Below are 23,592 nucleotides of genomic sequence, written 5' to 3' on the forward strand. Positions count from 1 at the left end.
ACACTCACATCTAAAAAAAAAAAAACCCCACCTACACCAACATCACCCCACCTACACCAACATCACACAGTCTTATACAAGTGCTCCCGCGTCTTCGTAGGTTGCAGCACGCCGTACCCCGTAGAGGGGTACGATGGCCCCGATGATGAAGCATGACACCAAGGGGCCTGTTGGTGTGTGAGGGGACCTAAAAACATATAGGTGTTCCCCACTGCGGAGGTAACACCCCCGTTTCCAAGGAGTGGATTCTAACTGTTTATTTATGTATGCCCAGGGAGAATGAATCCATTCTAAATCTCTCTCTCCCCCTATTGTTTGTTAAGTACAGGAAGAACATTAATCACAGGATTTATCTTGACATTTTTGTGAGGCCCCATAATTGCAGGAGGAAAGGAACGTGCAGCAGGTGCTTTTAAAATCATAATTAAGTTGTAAACACGGCGCACCAGGAAGCCAGACGGGGGAAAGCACCCCTCCTTGCCCCCCCTGCGGACGCCCATGAAGGCAGGGTGCTCGGTTTTAAGTGTGAGGGTGCCCCTGCATGAGCAGGACACCCCTACAGCCTTCGGAGTCCATTCTCCCGGGTTGTAAGTGAAACAGCCATATAACATATAGAAGGGCACCGCATCATTACACTATGACCATCTCAAAACTGGCTGTAACGAGCCCAGTCATGTTTGGTATCAAACAGGTTGGAATCATACACCCACACCCTAAACGGTGTGGTAGGTATGATTCCAAGCACTGTAAAGGCCCTCCGTTAGGCTCTCAGGACTCCAGGTACCAGTCTTCTAGACCCGGACAGCACAACATTGCTGTTGCCGACTAGAGACATGATTATACCCTCCTGCTGCTGAGCCAAGCTCGAGCAGGGGAAGGCAGAACAATAAGTATCCTGTCACCACCTCCCAGACAGGGTTTAGGAAATTGAAGCCGGGTAAGAGCGCTTGCCAGTGCCACTCAGTCTGCTTGAAGGGCACAGTTGGTGCCCTCCTTGCATAGTCCAGTTCAAACCAGCCCAGGGAGCTGTTGGCTCCTGGTCTGGCATGAAACTGGACAAAGGACATGGAAGTATCCTCCTCACTGTCCAACCCCTTCTGGGAGGGAACACTGAATCGACCCAACCCTTTCCTTAGGGTACTTAAGGGCTTACCTGAGGGTGGGTCCCTAGATCCATCGTGGGACACAATACAATTCAGACCACCTCAACTTTGACCGTCTGGGACACAATACAATTCAGATACCACTTCAACTGCGACCGTCTGGGCACTCTGGACTTCGCTCTGGGTATCTAGGCTGCAACCAGGAAGACTCCGGCTGCTCCTAATCTCTTTGCCCTGCTCGTCTGCTGCAACATCCGTGCCTGTGCTCCATACAGGAAACCTTTCAAGCCTATGGGCATTCAAAAAACCTGAAGAAATCTCCTTTGAAGTGAAGGAGTCACTTCCCTGCATCTGCAGGCATTGCAACTATGCTGACCGGTCAGCAGTTCCTGAGTTCCCACAGACTCCAAAAGGCTCAGTGACACAGGTGGTGGTTCTTCACATCCCTCAACGCCTGCCCTGTCCTCTCACCAAGTTCGAAGCCAGTATCCCTCGTCGGAACCGCAACAACCGAACCCCTGTGCACCACGTCAACTTGCAGTTATTAAGGTTTGTTGGCTTCCTTCCACCAAGATCTTCAGGCTCCAAGTAGCCCTAACCTCAAACATCTCCAGTGACCAAGATCTTTGTCCTTCCCACATCACTTGCATTCTGGTCCCACTTATTTGGTGAGCTGCTCGAGGCCCTCTTTCAACTCCAGTGCCTCCGGACTGATGGTCCTATTGAGGGTCACCATTGAATTCTTTGGGCTCCCCTAATTGCTCGGGTCTGCCTGACTCCCCTACTTGTGGTGAGTCTCCTGGACCTTGTTGGTCCAGACACTGTACCTTCTTCGCTTTCCACATTGTTTGCAGTTGCCAAGGCTTGCTGGTGCTCCTGACGGACAGCGACCCCTCAACTCTCGACATCTGACGTGGGACAGTTTATGAATGGCTCCTGGTCTTCCACAGCATCGCCTGGTCCTTACAACTGCAGCTCCAAGATCACCATCAACTCTCCTACAGCACCCGGCATCGGTGGGCATTCGTCTTCCGTCCCTCCTGGTCACATTCAAGTGGCATAGACTCTCTCCCCTCTGCTTTCAGGTACTTCTCAACTTGAATCCACCTTTAGGCTCCACCGGACACTTTCTCCTTCTCCAGCAGCATCATCTTCCTGAAGTCCTCCATTGGGTTTGACTGCGGTTTCCAAAGCCATTTCACACCTTGTTCCTAAGGTATCCATGGGTGGGGTGGCTCTCCAACCTTCGGTCTTCCAAAAGGTTTCTTCAGGGTCCACTGGGAAGGGTCCTTCTTCTGTAAAATCTCAACCATATTTTACACGTTGATTTGTATGGAGAACGCAGTGGTGTTCCTACACTACACACAACCTCTGTGGGACTCCTAGATACTCACCTTGGGTGGTTCCTTGGGTCCCTGGTACTTCTGTGTTCTCTGAGTGTTGTCTTGATTTGAGCCGTGGTTCGCATACCACTATTTTAGTATATGGTTTGTTCTCCCCCTGGGGACCACTGTGTATTCTGTGCTAATTACCTGTTTCTATTACAAAGTATTGTGTGCATTGTGTATATCTCCGTCTAGGAGATATTTGTATGCGTTAGTGAGTGTCTTATAATGAATACATATTTTTTTATAAATACACTGTGTGGTTCTTTTTCATTTAATCTATACCTAAAAGGATTATGTTCTGGTAAAACATGCTGCTTTACACTCCTTCTGGACTAAGCCTGAAAGCTGCTCTTCACAGCTACCACTTAGAGAGCTTTCTAAGGTTGTCTCAGACCGCTAAAATCACCATAAGGGTTGTCTGGATCAGTACAATGTATCCACTTACATAAGTGTACATCGTATACTGAGTCAGCCTTTCAGAAGAGCCCTTTGAATATTTCTAAAACACAATCGCATTTCGTTTTCTAATAGTTGTCATGCAAACTACAGATTTGTCTGCCCCTCTCATCTCTCTCTCAATCTCCCACTACCCCTCTCATCTTGCCCCTCTCATCCCTCACTCACACGCCATGTCTCCTCTCTATACTGCCTGCTCACCCATGCTACCTTCCTGTACCTCCTCACGCTGTGCACTGGTACACCTCTCGCCTCCCTCCATGGGTGCCACTCCCACTTGTCCCTCTATCTCTCTTTCTCGTACTCTCACCTCTCTCTCTCTCTCTCTCTCTCTCTCTTTCGCTCACGCATTGTTCCTGCCTCTCTCATATAATTGACTTTAGGTCTTCAAGTACAGTTTCTTTCCTGAGCCTATTCAAGGTTTCCGTCCCTCAAACACATGCTTTCCTCCTCTTCTTAGGGGTCTTCAGCGTACACAGGTGCTTCCTCTATATGTGTCTGCAGCCTGCTCTCCCTTTCTTTCTCACTCACTTTCTGCTCCTATTTCTGGAGTTCATTCACCACTTCCTGAAAAAACTACCTACCCCTCTCTATCTTCCTTTCTATCTATTCTGTGCAGCTCTCACCCCTATCTATTCACCATACCAGATAATTCCCTACGCAAATACACTACACACCACCAAATTCCATCTTACACAATTCCACAACAAACAATTCTAACACAACCCACATAATTCCACTCCACATCACATACATCCACTACACTCCAAACCAAAACACATAGGTGAAAGGCATTGGCATTTACAGGGCCAAAAGCTCGAACTCTCCCAAATGCAAGCCCTATTACATTGCAAATGCTTGTTTTCATTTCAGTAAACTACAAATTTGCCTATACCACAATTATTTTAAGCTCTCATTATTCTTGCTTAATGGTCAAAACCTTTTTGTTTGTACTGGTATTTTATTTATACCTTTTGATTTAAATTTTATATTTTCATTTAGCACATTTATGTATGAAGGGGAGAAAAAAGATCTATTTTGTACAAAATTTACAAATATACAAATATTTACAAAAACCATTTAAAGTCCACATTTTCACTAAAACATACTTCACATACTACATCAAAAAGTACAAAACTTTACACAAAAAAACCTTTACACAAAAAAACAGACATTAATAACCTTCTTAATTTGCAACTGAATAAATCAATATCCAAATGCACAACCAAAGACTTCAAAGGAGCAATCAACCAAAAATCGCAAATTTCATTAGTAGCAGAACTTAATTCAAGCTATCTCAGAACAAAAACTTGGTTCCATGTAGTTTGTGCTCCTCTGCTGTGCCGACGCGTTTCAAATCCAGGGAAATGAATACACAGATTCTCATCTGGGCTTTCTTGTTTTTCTGTGCAAGATGTGTAAAAAAAAAGTATTTACAAATTTGAAAAGCTTCCTTACTTTCAATATGTTTCACTAACTCTTCAATATGTTTCACTAACTCTATCATAAACTTGATATTGTACTTGATTATAATACAGATGAGCCTTCTCGTTATTAATTCTAAGCTCTAATCAGGCTGTTGCAAATCTGGCTAGGATGTTCCTATTTGTGGTTCACTTAAAGATTTCTTGGCTCCTTGGTTTAATTTCTACAAAAAGATACGAATTTGGATTTATAGAAGCCTAATTGAGCGATATTTAATGGTGCTGGCACTTGACCCTAGAGTAGTGCATACCTCAAGACTGTTGTCTCCCTTCTTATCACAATAGTCGCAGCTTTATTTTTCAAGTGCGGCCGTCACTATTTTCCTTGTGAATCTACCGTAAAATGAATATTTATATTAAATATAAGCTTCACGTTGTTCATTCACAAACTGTTTTAAATACACACAAAGACGTGGCACGTACCTCGCGGGTTTACTGTAACACGCTCGCTGGGTTTCTATTTTCGTTTTTCAAAGGGCGCGTTCGTTATGCATTGCCGCATTTATTTTGGCAAAAGCTGGTGAGAAATGGATACATTTATCAACAACCTCCTCGCTACATTTGTATCAGTGTATTAATACGAACAGTTCATAACCAACAGCGCTCACGCGTACCTCGTAGAAGCGGTTTAACGGGTCGCGCTGATGCTCGGAACTCCTATTTTTTCTTACTGCGTTTCCTGGAGCAATAAAGAGTTTGTTTAGTTAACCAGTAATCCAGCCGCTAGCTTATATTTGACTCAATTTGAACTAAATTAGTTACCTCCATGTCGACTTAAAAGGCAGTTATCAGCTTCTCCACAAGTCGAAGCGGACATCTTAGAGGCGGAGCCCCATCCCCTTTATCCTCGTAAGTTGAATTCTGGGTGATGCAGTGCGTGTTCTACAAAGCGGTTTAGTTTGGCCCAAAGTTTTTGCATTATGGGAAACTGAGTTCATTATTTCAAATCAAGCTCTAATGCAGACATCTATGCATTATATTCTTTATATTTCCGACAGATTATTCAACCCTGTCTGTGCAATATTAAATTTAAGTATCAAATACACCTCTTTTTGAAGTAAAACTTTATCGATGCCAACAGGACGTTTCATTGTATTCATGGAGAATAAAATTGTCCATTTAAAGTAATTTTCCCCATTGGATTTTTCAATAAAATGTTTAACCATAGGGCCTGTAATGACCTTTTTTTTAATTTGTTTTCATTTCAGGCACAATGTATCAAACAGTCTCTGCTTCTCCGATGGCACACACATTTGTCTTATTTTTAGTGTTTCTGTGGTGCATTTTATTATCTGAAAGGCACATAACTGATTTTATACTGAAGAAGCAAATTGTAATCTCTTCTCTTCACTAAGATCAAATGCAGTATTTGTTTCACCTTTTTGTCTGAATCTGCTCTGTCGATACACCCCCTCGCTGTGTTCGCTTTTGTCTTTGTGGGGACAGGCCAAAAGGTGTTTTGCTCTGGAAAGGTTCACTTTCACAACACAAAGAATTCTTTGCATCGCTTTGCATCAAGGGGGCATCTCTCAAAAAACAATGCTTTACTTGTGTGCTGCAGTGCACAGCACACATCTAATGTGTATGAACCTTCAGAGTTTGTCTGTGCATATGAATGTGTACTGGAGGGTTATGCTTCCACCACACACTACCATTCATGCCATGGTACTCATTTTTGAGGACCAGGCCTTATTTTTCTGTCATCAGCCTTCGTCACTGGAAAGCAGGGATTGAAAAGAACCTGCAAAAGTAAGATGAAGAGAAAGGAAGGCGTTTGGGTGGTGCAAGAAAATGACATGAGGTTGAATCAGGAGTTGACAGCTTTGCTATTAAGCAACCCCGATAATCGGGATTGCTAATGGTGGTCTCCACAGAAAAACCTTTGGCACCAGGACATTTTATTAACAAATTATGCACTGAACATCACTACTGCCCTACATGGTAGCAACTTATATTGTACCTGCTTCGTTGTAAACAGATTGAATCCCATTTTTCGACTCACAGGCCATGTTCAGAACACCGTTGCTACCCAGCTCGGGTCACATTATTCAAGTACCCCTATATACGTACATACACAATTATTCGAGACGGAAACCAAAGTAAGCATATGAGTCTCCAAGAGAGTAAATCATGAATATGTTGATTCTTAAATCGGTTCAATCAACAATTGTGAGTGGAAATATCGCACCTTTTGTCCAGAAGTTAAACCCAGATTGCATGCTGAAGAGAAGAAGGGGAGGAAAACAAATGGAGAACGAGGGAATAAGCATAAGGAGAGTGAGCATGGAAAAAGGTATGTCAGTCTAGAAGTGAAGTTCAAGATGGGACTGTAATTTGGCAAGAAGAAATAGTCTAGTGAAGAAAGAAAAGAAGAAAGAAAATCCTGGGAATCATCAGCATGTGCAGCACAGGGAAGACTAAAAGCGAAGAATGAAGCAAGAGCCCTAGTAAAGATCAAAACAGGAGTTGACTAAGAAGTGAGTTGACCTTGAGGAGCACCAACTTAGATAGAAAGAGAGGGAAATGCAAGGCCAGCCCATGAAACTGAAGAGGTACGATGTGAAATATAGGAAGGGAGCAATGGAAGTGGAATATCAATTATACGAGCAAAAGAATTACAAGTCAAGAGGAATAAAATGTGAAGAAAATTTAGACTGAGGAGCAGAAGGGAGAAAATTTGTGACAGACCGAAGAGCTGCTTCTCTTATACATGCTGGGTGCTGAGACTCCAGAGATCCACAATACTTGTGCCCAGGTCGTGAGGGGAACGGCCCTTGCTCACCTTTTATTGCTGGCTGCCTGTTTGCTTTCTTTCTCCGCGGCCGTTTCCCTCACGGCAGCGGAGAAAGAAAGCAATCGCCTGAAACGCGCCCGCAGCCCCCGTGCCTACATCTCCCAGGGGGCTGTGCGAAGCGCTCTGCCACACCCCGTCATCGGAGGGCGCCGGAGGCCTTCATAGTCAGCCCGGCCCTCATGCAGCGCGGGACGCGCTGAGACTCCAGAGACCCACGATACTTGTGCCCAGGCCGTGAGGGGAACGGCCCTTGCTCACCTTTTATTGCCGGATACCTGTTTGCTTTCTTTCTCCTCTGCCGTGAGGGGAACGGCCATCGCCTGAAACGCGCCCGCAGCCCCGTGCCTAAACCTCCCAGGGAGCTCCGCGAGGCGCTCTGACACACCACGTCATCGGAGGGCGCCGGATGCCTTCATAGTCAACCCGGCCCTCACGCAGCGCGGGACGCGCGTGGGCGGACCCGTCAGCGGCCGATAGAGGCCGGGCTGGGCCACCCCCCTAAAGTCGCCACCAGGATCTGAAGTAAGCAGTTCAATAACTTCATCTTTGGTACCCAGTAGAACATTGTTGCGACTTTACCATTAGCACCAGCACGAACATCAAGCTAACTGTGCCATAACCACTTTGGCGTCAAGCTGGCCAGATAGTGACTTTTTCTTGGTTGATTGGTGACTGGTGTACGTCCAAAAAAAGCGATAAATTAGATCATGAGTAAACCAAAAAGCAAAGGAGGGAATGGGGGAAGAGTTATGGTGACCTTGGACGCATTCCTTAATAGGGCTGAGTCCGTGCTAATGCATGAGATCCAGCTCACTGAGCGGAGGTTATCATTGGAACCCCTGCATTTACCCATACCCCAGGTTCCCCCGTTAGAGCCCAATATTGTCATAGTTAATAGACAACGAACACCACAGAGTCCCGCTCCGTCCCAGCCACAGGTCATCACAGCACCACCAACACCGGGTAATTCAACTTGTCTAACATTATCACCTTCTCCCTCTCCCCCTCTCACCCGGACTAGGCAATCAAAAATCCTGCCAGTGCCCAAAGGAAAACACCAGCCAAAAAAAGGAAAAGCTCGTAGTGCTCCAAAAACAAGCCAACAGATTACCAAACAGGCTAAAAAGAGGAATGCTACGCACGAGCAGGGAGGGTCGGTAGCTATACTACCCGACCCAGATACTCATAATGGGGACGTGGTCAGCACTAGTTTGACAACAGGAGTGTTACATGTCAAAAGGAGGGGAGGTGGATCACATCAAGATCCAAGGGCTCAGATTACCATTCAAGAAAATAGCAGAATGGAAGGTCCAGCCACAGTCAGAGCCCCAAGGGACAATGTCAAGCAAAGACAGACTCGGCTGTGCCTGAAGGATATAAGAAGGGAAAAGGTACGGTCACAAGGAGGGTACAGGTAGTGCTCATTGGAGAGCTACCCTGGATATCCAATTTGTTGGTTTTAATGGCCTCACACACCCTTGCGAGTGTCATGCTTCATCATTGGCGTTTGCTCCTCGTTGGGCAGGCGGTGCAATGCCCAACGGGCTCACCTCAAAGAGGGGCTCTTTGGCGGAGATCTTTTTACCAACTGCCTAAGGGTGAAGTGCGGGTGAGGGGCCAGAAAGGAAAGGATAGTGTAAATACGTGGATTAAAATGTGGCACAAGGTACAGGAGATCAATTTATTCTGGTGGTCCCCGGCCACAAGTAAAAGCAGTGGGTAGTCTATGATCGCTGGAAATTAGGATTCCACGTCACGATCCAGGACTACAATACATATCGTGAGGTCAACATGTTTCTCGCCTTTGCACACTGGCTGCGATTCTTCAGGACCTAATAGTTACATCTATCTCTAGTAAGACATGACCTAGTTTAGTGTCAGTTTATAAATAGTTGTACTACCTGTATGGGACAGCTCTTGCCTAGGGAGACAAAAGAAATCGTTACCATAGTTCAGTGACAACAAGTGCCTTTTGTGACCGTGAACACGCAGTGTTGTTGTGGGTGGAGTGACATAATAGCAGTGACATACTAGTGATAATTGGTGACCAGTATGTATTGACTTATATCACAATGCAACAATACACAGCATTCGTAAATTAAAACCAAAGGTAAAGTTTAAAAACAGCAGCAATTACTTCAAAGTCTTCGGTCCAAAACCTATAGCAAGGGTAACATGTTACTCACCTAAAGGTCACGGTGTCTAGGTGTCAACAGTACCCGGTAGGTTTTACATCAAGGGGAGAGAACCATAGGGGTTTAAGGCTAAAAGGGAACAAGCACAATGGCAGGCTGAATGAATCACTTTTCTTACTTCTTTTTTCAAACAGTCGCCTGCTGGTGTTGGAATGAAGAGTAAGTGGCCAGCTATGAACAAGAAACACTGTTTATTCGCTGTGTATAACTTCGTGACGACGCTCCCTGTTAGATGGTTGATTCCAATGTTTGGATATTTAACACACACAAGGTAAAGCTTCACGCGCTTACTGGGAGGGTTCCCCAAAGTGAATACATCATGGGGTGGCATCATGGATAACCCTTATCATGCCTGTAGTTGGAGCGAAGTAGGCTCTGGTTGACCCCCATCTTTAGTTGGCTAAGGGTGCTTAAGGCGCTTTAGTCGTGTGTCTAAAGTCCCCACTCGACAGAGTGCATTCCCTGTACCAATTCGGGTTTGAGGGTAACCATAACTTGAAAGAATTATTAAATTTAAATTAGAAGGTGAGTGTTCCCTCTCAGTGTCCATCTCGTGTTGTTATAAAAGCGGCTCATAAAAGACACCTAGCAGGAATATGTCAGAGTGCTAGGGGCAGTCTCGAGCAGATTACTGTTTTCTCCCGTTGCCCGTATCGTGTGTCAAAATCCCGTTTAAATTGGGCCAGATTTAGGGGAGAGTATCAAGTAATGCATACAATGCCTCAAGGGGTGAATGCACGATAGAACTGGCAAAGCGGAACCCTCGCCATTGAGCAGCGTGATGAAAAGCAGGACGCGTTGCCGTTGTACGGATAGACGGAATGCAGGTCGCGCTATCGCATACGGGTCTCAGCGTCTGTTTATTTGTCTTTTGGAATTTAGCAGGTCAGGGTAATATCGCGCGTGTGTGGCTTAGCGCGGTGCTGGCTATCGCGTGTCAGTACCCGCGTGTGGTGACTGCGAGGGAGAGAGAACCCACTTACTTCTCGCTGCCTTGGTCAGTGCGTGGTCTGCCTACCCATCTCTACCGGGATCTGGATAGTACCGAGTCCTCGGGTGGGGATCTGTTAAATGGTTGTTGGGGGCGTGGTCATTGCTCGGAGTAGTCTCGCCCTGAGTGTCATGTGGGAACCAGCGTTAACGCGGGGGTCATCTTGGAAGGGACCCATACTCATTAAAACCAATGTATGGCAAGGATGGTAGAGATGTGAGTTTAATAAATGGGAGCTATATATATACTCTCACTAATTCAGAAGCTTATTTACATATGTGTGTTACCAAATATTCATGTAGTCCAAGCCAGGCAGGATTATGTGGGCAACCTCCTAATGGTGTGTTTTACTAATATAGTGGTATTGTTATAGTGCACTCCACGGGCCATTTCTACGTGACATAGTGCATGTTTCTACGCTGGTCCTACCTATAGAGCAGCGTTTTCTTGCACTAAAATACCGTTTATGGCACCAAGGCCACTTTTTTACTAGTCCACAGAGAGATTTCTCGCTGCAGAAAACCCTTGAGATGGATCGCACTAACTATGTGTTGTTTGTCTTTTTTGTATGTATGTCTTTTTCTTTCAGACTGTACAGGTACCTCAAAATTGAAGCTATCCCACTACTTATGGTTTGTTTTTTGCACTTTAATTTTTCCACAGCTGCTTTTAACTTTCACGTCCTCAGGTAAGGGTGGGCCTTAGCGTGCCCATACCGCCGAGGTACACCATCTTACGGTCCTGATGAAAGCCCAGTAAATGACACATAGAAGGGCAGAAACATGTTGACCCCACTTTAAGTGGAAACAACCAAGTCATTAACTGGTAAGTTTCCCACACATATTTTATCCATGTCAGACTGACCATTGAATAAACTTTTTGTATGGTACAGTTTTTGACATTTTTAATCCACATTTCTTATTGACACCCTTGCCACGAAGAACCAGCTCCGCAGTAATCTGGCTTTGTAGCACACCAGGGAGGCACTCGGCTTCTCCTGGTGGGCCCGATGATGAAGCATGTCACCACCCAGGGTGGTGAGTGAGGGCTTCCTGAAAAATCCCCACTGATTTCCAATGTGACTTATTCAGGGTGATTCTTCTTTCTCTGTGTCTAGTGCTCATACACTTTTTCCACAACACTCTTTTGTTGTTTAACAAGATTGACCAGGGGGACCAAGAGCGCCCTTTACCCTCTCTCTCAATTTGTTATTATTGAGGTGGCAGAGAACATCTTCCTGAAACAGTTACTGGGGGTACCCAAAGGAACAGCCAATCTAATAGTTCACGAGGAAACCGGAACACCCTATATCGGCGATACCATAGCACTACGGCCTCTACTGTTCTGGCTCAAGTGCTGGCTAAACAAAGACCTGGTTCTTAATCATCAGCTGTTAAGTGACGTGTTGTCTCAGGAACATATGCCTAACGTACCATGGCTTAAATATCTAAAATGTTGTTTTACTGGGCTGGGGCGCCCAGATCTATTTTTAAATCCTGAACTGATTGTCGCCGTTGGTGTAGAGTTTGTTAAAAAAAACTTTTGCTTATGAAACAACTAGCCAGAGATGTGGTGGAATTGGTAAAACCTAGCATACGTAAATTTGTAATGCTCAAAACCACATCTCTAATGGAGCCTTATCTATCATGGCCCATTACAAATCACAAACGGTTTCTTTTAACAAGGTTCCGGCTGGTATATTATCATCTTTTATTAGCTATACCTAGGGGATTACATAGAGGCCAGATGTTACCCTCCTACGGCTGCGCCAATTTGTCTCCGCAGGACTTGGTGCATTTTTTATTTATTTGTCCTTTCTATCACTCCCCGCGGAGATTTTACTTGAAACCCTAGTTAAAGAAACTAAAATTCAAACAGGTTCGCCCCGCACTGTGTTACCTGCAAAAGTTAAAACCTGAAAGCACTTTATATACGGTCAGTTTTCTTAAATCAGCACTAAAATCAAGAAATGCCAGAGAACTCTAACAGTTTACCAACTTGTTATCAAATCTGTTTTTTACCGATATATCTTATGTGCCTCTGTAAATGAAATGAATTGAGTTTAAATTGAGGAATTGATCTTGTTTTTTATCTTTTTAAACTTTTATGCCCATGCTGTTATGTTGCTTTTATGGTTTTAATATGTGTAAAACCGAATAAATTATTTTTGACTTTGACAAAATTTCCACCGGCAAAGAAGATAAGGCAAGTCAAGATATGCACAAGATTGCAGCAAGGAAATAGTATAAGGCAATCAAAATATGTAGTGTGTGTCACATTGGGTCAGTCAGATCTGAAAGAAAAAAATAGTAAAGAGATAAGATGAAAATCAGCAGAAAAAGAATAGACAAAAGTTTGCTTCCCAAGAGTAGAAGGATGCTTTTAGTGTGTGTAAAGGCATCTGGGGAAGTGCTGGAAGAGAAAAACGGGTTGTAGTGCTGGGAGGTAGAGAAGAAGTGAAGTGTAAATAGATACGGGAAGAGGAGAAGGATCTTAAGGAGTAGACGTGTGGGGATAGTACATGTTCAGCAGGAAAGGATCTTAGAGTCAGGAAAGCCTATAAAGGAAGGTATCGAAAGAATATCAGTGGGGAGAAAAAGGTGTCAAAATAGGAGAAGAAACAGGAAAGAGAGACTAGACCTTTCCAATGTCAGTGGTGAAGAGTGTTTTAAAACCATCTACCTTCGTGAACATCTACTTTTCCCATAGAAGGTGTTTTCCTAACTGTTTGACTTTACATAGAAGTATATCACATCGCTGCCAAAGGCCTGACCTCCTTCACCCATGGTGAACTGTGGGCTCTTATAGGACTCTCACTTAGCACTGACCTGGTGGCTTTCCCTGCGCAAATTCACCAGGTAACATCTAGCAGAATGTATGTAGGTAAGAAGTGTGAGATTCCACGTCTTGCAGCTGGAGAAAAATATGCCATATTAATATAATATGTGGCTGCTGTGACCTGCTGAACTTGTAAAGGGGTTGTGATACCATGCATTTTAAAATCCACAGCTTGCACCAGTATTGATTCAGGTGTTATTACCTCTCAGTATTACCCTGCAGATTCCAATAAGATGCTCATGAGTTTTCTGTTGAACTTCAGCTTTGTTGTTTTTGTGTGCTTCTCAAGGGGGTTGTCAAGGAAACATGTTTTTTCAGTGAAGTAAGTTGCAGGATCACTTATATTCATGTATGTATTTTTATGGTACTTTTTACAGCTGTGTTAAACACTGAAGTGTAAAAAAACAGTATTCAATCACAATAAAATTCAACCTACATAATATAATTCTTTGAGACACATTTTTGTGTGGGTGTTTGAGATCGCAATAAAGATAAAGGTATGCACTATCTAACACTGTATTTATGTTCTCAGGGGTAAATGCCAAAATAAGGTACCTGATCACAGCCGGAAACGTTGGTGGTATGTTCAATATTGAACCGGAAACAGGTGTGATCTTCATTTCTCAACCACTGGATTATGAAGCGGTGCCCAGGTACGAACTTGAACTCTCAGCCTCGGATGGTAAATGGGAAGACTACGCTGTGGTCATCGTGAGGGTTGTCAATAAAAACGATGAAGCCCCAGTCTTCAACATCAATGAATACTACGGCAATGTGACTGAGGAGTTGGTTGAATTACCCAGCTTTGTGCTTCAGGTAGGAGACTTCTTCAGTCAGAAGTTTGTTCATTTGAGTATAGTTATGAGGACTTATAAGTGACATCTTTTTTTTATAAAAGTGTAATATGCTTTATGGACGTCTGTACATTCCTTTTCAAATAAGTTAAGTTGTATCAAAAAGTTGATGAATTATGTACCTGCCAATCAGTACTCTACAAAGCAATAAAAATTGCCCATAAGCCAACCATTATTTAGTTGAGCAATTCTTTAGATAAAAAGGACAATAAGATTCCTGACTTTGAACTCGATGTATATTGATGAAATAAAAGAAATAGTTTTTCTCGGTACGAGCAGTAAATACATTGAACTTACTCCCAGAAAGAGTGAAAAAATCTGAAGGATTATTCAGGGCACAAAGTTTCATAAAAACACAGAAGTGAAAAAGCAGTAGTAAATCGAGGAGGAAGATGTAGATTTCTTTAGCATTTGGAGCTCTACATTAGGTTTGAAACAGGCAGAATAGATGAGGCTGGCATTCTTAGCTTGCCTTGAAATACAATCTTTTGATGATTCTAGTGTTAGCAAGGTACCTCCTAGAGTGTCTGTTCTGAATCTATTCCCATCAGACTGATTTCAAAGCCCGTCACAAAATCAGTGGTCCAGCGGCTTGGCTGACACCAACCTCAAGTGTGCTGGTGCCTGGGGGCCGTGGTTGTTGCTTCAACAAATGCAAGACATATTTCAGACCATGTCCAATGAGTTATTTGATAGAGCTTATAAGATGAGTTGTTACATTGATGACTTGGATACCAACATTTCAGACCTCTTCACAAAAGCAGGAGTCAGGGCCGGCTTTAGCACTGGTGGTGCCCTGTGCGACAATGTCTGTTGGCGACCCCTACCCAATGACCACCTCTGCCACGGATTCCCTCACTAGCACCCTTTAACAGTGCCTCTCATGTTCCATAACCACTGTCTCTCAGATTCATTTAGTTTTATAGCACCACTCATACCAGTGTAAGGTGTCGGGGCACTTTACACATCGCACACATTGCACAGAGACCATCATATATTTGTAAATCAGTGTATAGGACATGTTATATCAGACAGCACTACAAGGTGTAGTGTAGGAGTGATATGATATCCATACTGGTAGGCAATGTAGTTTGAGTCCTTATTCTGGAAAAGCACAAATGCAGAATTTTAACCGTAACATCATTGTTAGGGGTTCTCTTTCATCATAAGAATTGTTTTCAACCCAAATGAACCCTTTTCACAAGATTAGGATGATGAAAGACTGGGCAAAAAACCTGTAGCTCTAACAATTAGCTTGCAGTTTGCATGCAGCCTCTAGGATGACAGTTAATAGCTCAATGTTCTATATTAGGATTTTGACTTCTAAACAACGTTACAAAAGGATCTCTCTTACAGAAACAGTAATCCACTGACCTATTTACATTATATGCGTTTCATTATCTGCATGGTACATGTTCTTAGCAGCAGGCATTTTAACCCTCTGCGCTACCGTAGGATGAGTTGAAACTTACACTAGACAAACCTTTGGTCTTTTTCCAGGAAGACGATTATTCACTGGAGTTATCTTGACATTTTAATCGATGTCTAAAAAGTGCTTGAGGCAGGAACGCGTCAGCAGATGCTTTTAAAATGATAATATACATTTTCAAAAATGAAGCCCCCACCCCAAGTCAACTCCTGGTGCAGTCGCACGGATCGCACCTCCCTAGAGCCGGCCCTGGCAGGAATGGAGACCATGAGCAACGTAGAAAGCCTCATGCCACATTTGTCTGATCAGATAGAAGCGTGTTTTATATATGTGACATGAATGCCTGAACTATTTTCTCCTGATTATTAAGATGTTAGCTTTTAAATGGTACAGCAAATTTCACTATACCGCCCTTTCTTTTATAGGTTTCAGCATCCGATCCGGACGATGACATTAATCAAGGAGACATCCGATATTCTCTTCATGGGCATGGTGCAGAAAATGTATTCACTATAGACCAGAAGTCTGGCAAAATTTTTGCTCAGAAGGCTCTTGACCGCGAAGAGCGTGCACTTTGGCGATTTGTTGTCTTGGCTACTGATGAGGGAGGAGAAGGACTAACTGGATTTTCTGACATCATCATCACCGTCATCGACATAAATGATAATGCACCAAAATTCCTCTGTATGCCTGATAAATGCAATGGCAGTGTGTTTGAAAATTCTCCGGCAGGCACACTGGTGATGGAAATGGCCGCAGTTGATTTGGATGATCATGTTGGATCACATGCTTTTCTTACTTATCGGATCATTGACAGTGTAAGTACCGGGTTAAACGTGGACCTGTTCAGTATTAACCCCAGAAGTGGAGCTATTCACCTGGCCAATAGAACATTAGACAGAGAATTGAATGATAAATATTTTTTGACTGTTGAAGCATGCGATGGTGGAGGATTAACAGGAACGGGAACCGCAACTATCCATGTTTTAGATGTGAATGACCACATTCCAGAATTCACTCAACGTTTCTGGCAAGTAGTGATCCCAGAAACAAGTGAGATCCACTCTTCAGTGCTTGTGGTAACAGCACGGGATGCTGACCTGGGAGAGAACGCTCATCTAACTTTTAGCATTGTTGGGGGGGATGAAGAACAGAAGTTTTACATTGAACATAATAAGCATGAACAACATGCAATGATTAGACTGAAAAAGAAAGTAGACTATGAGAAACCTCGTGAACGAAAGTTTAATCTTACTGTGAAAGTGGAAGACCTTCATTTCACCAGTACGGCATCCTGTGTGATTATGGTAGAAGACTCAAATGATCATGCTCCAGTTTTGGTTCCACAGTTTCTACAGGTGGATCCTATCTTTGAAAATGTACCTGTTGGCACCACAGTAGCCAAACTCACAGCCACTGATGAGGATTCCGGTTTGAATGGATATATTTCCTTAATGTTCCAGGCAGAGTCTGACCCCCTGAACCAGTTTGCAGTTGACCAAGCTGGGCATGTGATGGTTGCCAATGCACTTGATCGAGAAACAGTTCAACAGTATACTCTGATTGTACTTGCAAGCGACCAAGGATCACCTTCACAAACTGGAACCGCTACAGTGCTCATCGGTGTGCTTGATGTAAATGACAATAAGCCTGTGTTCGAAACTGTGTACAGCCCTGTTGTTTTGGAAAATACGCCAGGCCCACATGTGATCCAGGTTAACCAGACATCTTACTTAGTACATGCTCTTGATCGTGACACTTCTGAAAATGGTTCACCTTTTACATTTTCTCTGCCACCAGACTACCGTAATTCCTCTGATTTCACTCTAACTGACAATAGAAACAACACTGCAACCATCACAGCTCTAAGACTCTTTGACCGGGAAAAACAGAAGGAGTTCCACCTGCCTATTATTATAACAGACAGTGGCAGCCCACCTATGACTGCTACAAATACACTCACTATAACAATTGGGGATGAAAATGATACCCCTCATGCAGCTGGCCATAAGGATGTCTACATTTATACCCACAAAGGTAATATGTAATTGATGACAAACACTTGCACAGTATGTAAAATGGAGAATGTTGTCCTACAATGTTTTGCCAATAACTTTCTCTTCACACACAATAACCATAATTTTCTGTATTGCTGCTACTGTTGATTGAATAGTTCAGTGATTTGAGGGCCATCTACAAGGATCTGAGTAAATACTAGAGGTTGCTGGTTTGTATCGTGTAGAGCCATCTCAGCCTTAAACCCTCTGATGGTGTTAAAATAATAGCTACAGATTTGGATAGTTATAACATAGTAGCCCGGAGATCTTCAAACTGGAGTGTGGGGCCTGATATAATCTTGTGGAGAGGTGTGCCAGTCTCTTTCCACAAGTAGCATTAGTTATGCCCCTAGGAAACAGACAAACACAGTGCTTAAAACAGTGTTGTACTTTTTAATGAAAGAAAAGAGGGTGGCAGTGAGCCACTCTTTAGTTGGCCCTCGGTAATGTATTTTTTCACTCATGTATTAGCTGGAGGATGGTGTCAAAGTGTGAGGGGGGCTACAAATCAATCTCAAATTCCCACCCCCGTTTCTGATCAAGGATCACACTATAAATTCTCTTACACTTAAGGGAGGAGTCCAGGCTGTCACATGCATGTTGGCAATTATGTACCTGATTGCAATGTTTTAAAGAAATAAGTGAACATATCTGCAATGTTTGAATTTGTTACAGTCAGATTTGACAATTGTTTAGAACAATTATGAGCAAGTATAATTGCCATTGTCTGGAGCCCCGATATATATTTTTTTACATGAAGGGGGTGTGGCATTATAAAGATTAAAGACCACTGTACTAGTCTTAGATCCTTCCAAGGTTGATAAAATAAGTATAATTTACTTAGAGAATAATGGCATATATGTCTAAGCTTGAATAGACTGTTCTCTTTTTGATGTGAGCTAGATAATTTGACCATTTGTCTCATCCCTCTTAAATTTATGACACTGGTCTAGTAACACTGTGACACTGCGCTAATAAATATTACCAATAGCTGTTTAATTCTTTTAGGGTTGCACCTCAATCAGAAGCAGCTGTGTTACTGGTAACAGTAGGGAACAAGTAGAAGAGAGTGAAGGACACAAGGATGTAAGAAAAGAAAAAGAGCGAGTCGGGGTAGCTGAAAAGAGAATCTCAGTCTGAGTTTAAAAGCAGAACCATTATAAAATAAAAGCTCTATAGATGCCTAATGCCTATGGAGCTCTATTGGAAGCCAAATAATGGTGAAATAGGGTCCACTTCAACACATCTATCCTAAAACATGTTGGACATATGCTCCTGTAGTGTAACTCGTATGTTTGGAGCAGATTTCCACCTTTTTTGGAATTTTCAAATCATAAGCAATCAAACAAGGGACCTTACATAAACCTCTATTTTCCAGAGGGAAATCTCTTCCGCTACAGTTCCATTAACTTTAGAGATGCTTCCACTACACTAATCCTGGAAACACATTTACTCAAGTCTGTGCTTTTCTAGGGTGGCAAACTACTTCCTTCCAAGCATTGGTAAATACATCCAGATTACAACTTTGTGAGCATTCATCAACTTTCCCACAAGAACTCTAAACCCTCCTGTAACACTGATTGTGCAAATACAGATTTCCCACATGCCTCTGGAATTTTATATTGGCAGATCCTATTTGCAAGTACTAATGTCTACCATTCCAGATTCTGGTAATCATGAATGTGATTATACTCTTGCAAATTCTTTGTTTTGAGCACTTACAATATATATGTGTACAAAAATATTTGGGAAGCCGGCCAGCAGCCCACAGTTGATAACATAGACAACAATTTATTGGTGCTCAACTGCATTTTTATTATCAATATCAAACGCTTGGAATGCTGAATTAACAAGGAAAGGATTTGCATCTGTGACCTGTATACGTCCAAGTGGGAACTCAACTGTGAGCTTTCTTGCCAACTTGAGCAAAGAGAATCATGATGAAAATTTGGTGTGCATAATTAACCCTTTGTTTTTGCAAAATGAGGGGCTTTACCCTCTCATGAGCAGTTTTTCCTGCTCTGCCGGATATACAATCTGCTTAAACTCTGAGAGTCTGCCAACCGAATTTGCAGATATCTGCCTCATCAATATTCATGAGGTAGGATTCCTTCTTCAAAGCCGTGTGACTGTATGTAAATAAGATGGTCGCTTGCAAGGGACAGAAGACCTCCCCCTCTGCGTTTGTCTTCGATAGTGCTATGTTGCAAGCCCGGTCTATGCTCCTCCACATGCAGCATGCAGCTGTCACATTGTACAACACAAGCTCTGGGCACTCATTGCTTTTTTGCACTCACCAGGCACCCCCCGCACAGCGGATTTAGCGCTGCCGCGGGTCCAAGATCACGATCTTGCTGCCATTCCTGGGACTCCCCAGGACACGCCCACGACTGCTGGTCACGCCCCCCTCATAAGACTATATAACGCGCGCTGAATACAAGCGCCGTAAATAGAAAGCAACCTCCTGAGGCGGAAGCCGGGAGGGCCGATAGCACGCTGTTTTTAAAAAACGGTATAATACTGCGCTTTTGTTTTAAACTGTCAGAAATCCCCGCTCTGGGCACTCATTGCTTATTTGCACTCACCAGGCCCCCCCCGCACAGCGGATTTAGCGCTGCCGCGGGTCCAAGATCACGATCTTGCCGCCATTCCTGGGACTCCCCAGGACATGCCCACGACTGCTGGCCACGCCCCCCTCCAATACCCCCAGCCGCCTATAAAGCATGTGTATTTTCCGGACGCGCAGCGGACGAGCGCAGCAGGCACGCCGTTTGCGCGCCGAAGGCGAGCCTAAGGCAAGCCCGTCTGGGGCACGGGGCATGTCTCCCTGCCGGTTTCATCCAATACACCTCTACAGATCTGATCCGATTACATCCTCATAGGTCTACCCCCCCCCGCGACTCTGTTGGGCTTTGAGCCACTGGGGTTCCTCTGTACTAGAGACACATTCCCTGAGATAGTAACCGGTTCGCCCTCAGCTCCCCCTTCAACTACCAATCCTCCACCCAACAAACGGACCCCATACCTCAATCTCACAGTGACCTATCTCAACACACGCTCACTGGTAAAACACCAGCTGGAAATCTTTGCTCTGTTAGACTCTGAGAAACCGGATATACTGCTGTTAACAGAGACATTGCTTAATGAGGAATCTGCCCCCGATATACTCGCTGCAATCCCCGCTGGTTACTACATCCTCCAGGCAAACCGAGCTCCCGGGAGGCCGGGAGGTGGGGTAGCAGCGATTATCAAAAATTCCATCCGGTTCTCCGCCTTGACTTCAGTCGGCATCCCCTCGGTCGACTATCTTGTGCTTAGACTGGAATCCTCAGCCACCCCATTTATCTGTGTCCTAGTCTACCGCCCCCCCCAATCTATGCCTGATTTTCCCACGTTGTTTGGGGAAATGTTCTCCCAACTTATCATTAATAATTAAAAAAAATTGGTATTAGGCGATTTTAATTATTGGCCTTCTGACGTAAAGGAGAATGCTTGCTCTATCTCATTTACCGATCTCCTATCTAGCATGAACTGCCTGACACACTTAAAGTCAGCCACCCACGTTAAGGGTCACATTCTGGACCAGGTTTGGACATCCAACCTGGACATATCTGCCCCTCTCATCTCACCCTGCCTATGGTCAGACCATTTTATAATCTCCTTCTCCATTACGGCTACTACCAGCCTTGGTAGACCTCTGGAAGGCAACCTTTCGGCCCGGAATTGGAACAAGGCCGATCTCAGAGAATTTGTCACCCTACTTAGAACCTCCACCCCCTCTAATCTGGGCTCCATCGACACCCAAGCCTCTGCCCTCACACACTGTCTGGAGTCAGCCAGCGACATCGTGGCTCCACTCAGACAGATTAAACTTAGACGCCTGCACGACGCCCAAAAGTGGTTCACGGAAGACCTCAAAGCCCTGAAGCTGGGCCTTAGGCAGGCCGAGCGCCAGTGGCGACGCAGCTACGCCCCAGACATGAAACTACGCTTCACTACCCTGCTCAAAGATTATAAATTAGCGGTCCTACAAACTAAGACCACTTATTTTTCAAACAAGATTGCTGACTCCGCCACCAAAATCAAAGACATTTTTTCTATTGTGGAGGAGCTGTCAAACCCAGATAGGGTCACCGCTAAACCTCTCCCCTCCAGCGCACTCTGTGACTCCCTAAATCTTTTCTTCGTCGAGAAGATAGTCAATATCAAAAACAGTATTTTATCCTCAGCCCCGCCTCACCCCCTTGGGTCCGACTTCACCTCGCCTTCCCCCAACCCCAAGCAGTTGACCCAGATCCCTCTAATCTCGGAGACAGAGCTTCCTGCCCTCCTTAAGAAGGTTGCCTCTGGATCCCCCACCGACTGTTGTCCTCCCTTGATCTTTCGTGAGGCCTTTATAGCCTGTCCTTCCCGGAGCCCCCCCCCCCCCCCCCCCCCCCCCCTCTGGCACTGCTGAACAATTCTCTTTCTTCTGGCACTGTCCCCGGGTCATTCAAATGCGACGAGGTCATGCCCATTCTCAAAAAACCCACAGCAGACCCTACGATTATGAGCAACTTCCGTCCCATTTCCCTCCTCCCCTACCTCAGCAAAGTCCTTGAGTCCCATGTGACTAACACCCTGAGTACCTTTATTGAAGACTCTCACTTCCTCGACTCCCAACAGGCCGGCTTTAGACCCAATCATTCTACTGAATCTGTTATACTTTCAGTCATGGAGGAACTGCGGAGAGGAGCGGACTCCAACATCAGCCAGGTTCTGGTGCTCCTGGACCTGTCGGCCGCCTTTGATACGGTCGACCATGACATTCTAGTCGGCCGTGTCAGAGAGGCCGGCATCCAGGGCTCTGCCCTGGCCTGGGTCCGCTCCTTCCTGAGCAACCGCCGCCAGGCGGTTCGGCTCTCTCAGTTTTCTGCGGACAAGGTCGAGCTAACTTGCGGCGTCCCGCAGGGCTCCTCCTTATCCCCTCTTCTTTTTAATTTATACCTCACCCCCCTTATTCGTTCCTTACGAGGTAGCTGAGTCACCGCATTTAATTACACGGATGACATCCAGCTGGTCTTCGACATCAACGCCATGGACCAATCTATCGACAATTTTCAAACCACCCTCTGTCATATCAGCGACTGGATGGGGGCGAATCATCTGAAGCTCAACCCCGACAAGACAGAACTGTTGCTTGTCCGGGGTGCAGCCAATCTCTGGAATTCCACCTTTTGGCCCACAACGCTGGGCCCCAACCCAACCCTGTCAGTTCAGTAAAAAGCCTTGGGGTCATTATTAGTAACGACCTCACGATGAAACCCCAGAACAACGCAGTAGTTTCCTCCAGCTTTTTCCAGTTGAGAAAAATCCGAAAGATTGCCCGCTTCCTGACCACCGAGGCCCTCACCCTGGTCCTATTGGCTTTAGTCATCTCTAGGATAGACTATGCCAACTCCCTTTATGTTGGCATACCGGCATACCAACTAAAGAGGCTACAACTTGTCCAGAACCAGGCCGCACAGCTCATTCATCATCAACCCAAACACCAACACGTACGCCCTCTTTTAAAATCCCTCCACTGGCTTCCTGTTTCTGAGCGGTGCAAGTTCAAACTGGGCTGCATTATTTTTAAGTCCCTTGCTGGCACAGGTCCTTCGTATATTTCTTCACTACTGCACCCATACGTTCCTTCTCGCAATCTCCGCTCCTCCCATCTGGCTTTACTCCAGATCCCGACCTTCAAACGCAAAAAACAGGGAGGACTGAGGTTCTCATTCCTTGCCCCGTCCTTCTGGAACGCCCTCCCTCTAGGCCTAAGACTAGCCTCCCCCCACACCCACTTCAGGTCCCTTCTAAAAACTCACCTGTTCCGTAACGCCTACAATTAACGCTTCCAGCCCCATGGATTGTTTGTTTTCTTTATGCTTCAGTGCCAAGAAACCGCCAGGTGTTAGTTGCGCTTTATAAGTTCTTTTTACATTATATTACATTACACATTGCAAGCTGCCCCTTATGGAT

The 23,592-nt window shown here is 44.6% G+C and overlaps 1 protein-coding gene across 1 annotated transcript in view; it reads left to right on the forward strand.

The window, feature by feature from the left end:
• The window catches only part of LOC147677808 (neural-cadherin-like), a 684,133-nt gene that overhangs the window by 319,369 nt on the left and 341,172 nt on the right, over positions 1 to 23,592 (forward strand). The window contains exons 17-18 of the mRNA XM_086945589.1: positions 13,782 to 14,065; positions 15,958 to 17,569. Coding sequence (XP_086801715.1) covers positions 13,782 to 14,065; positions 15,958 to 17,569 — 1,896 coding nt within the window. The remainder of the gene's footprint in view (positions 1 to 13,781; positions 14,066 to 15,957; positions 17,570 to 23,592) is intronic.

The sequence above is a fragment of the Lissotriton vulgaris genome, chromosome 12 (genome assembly GCF_964263255.1).
Source record: "Lissotriton vulgaris chromosome 12, aLisVul1.2, whole genome shotgun sequence".
Classification (NCBI taxonomy): Eukaryota; Metazoa; Chordata; class Amphibia; order Caudata; family Salamandridae; genus Lissotriton; species Lissotriton vulgaris.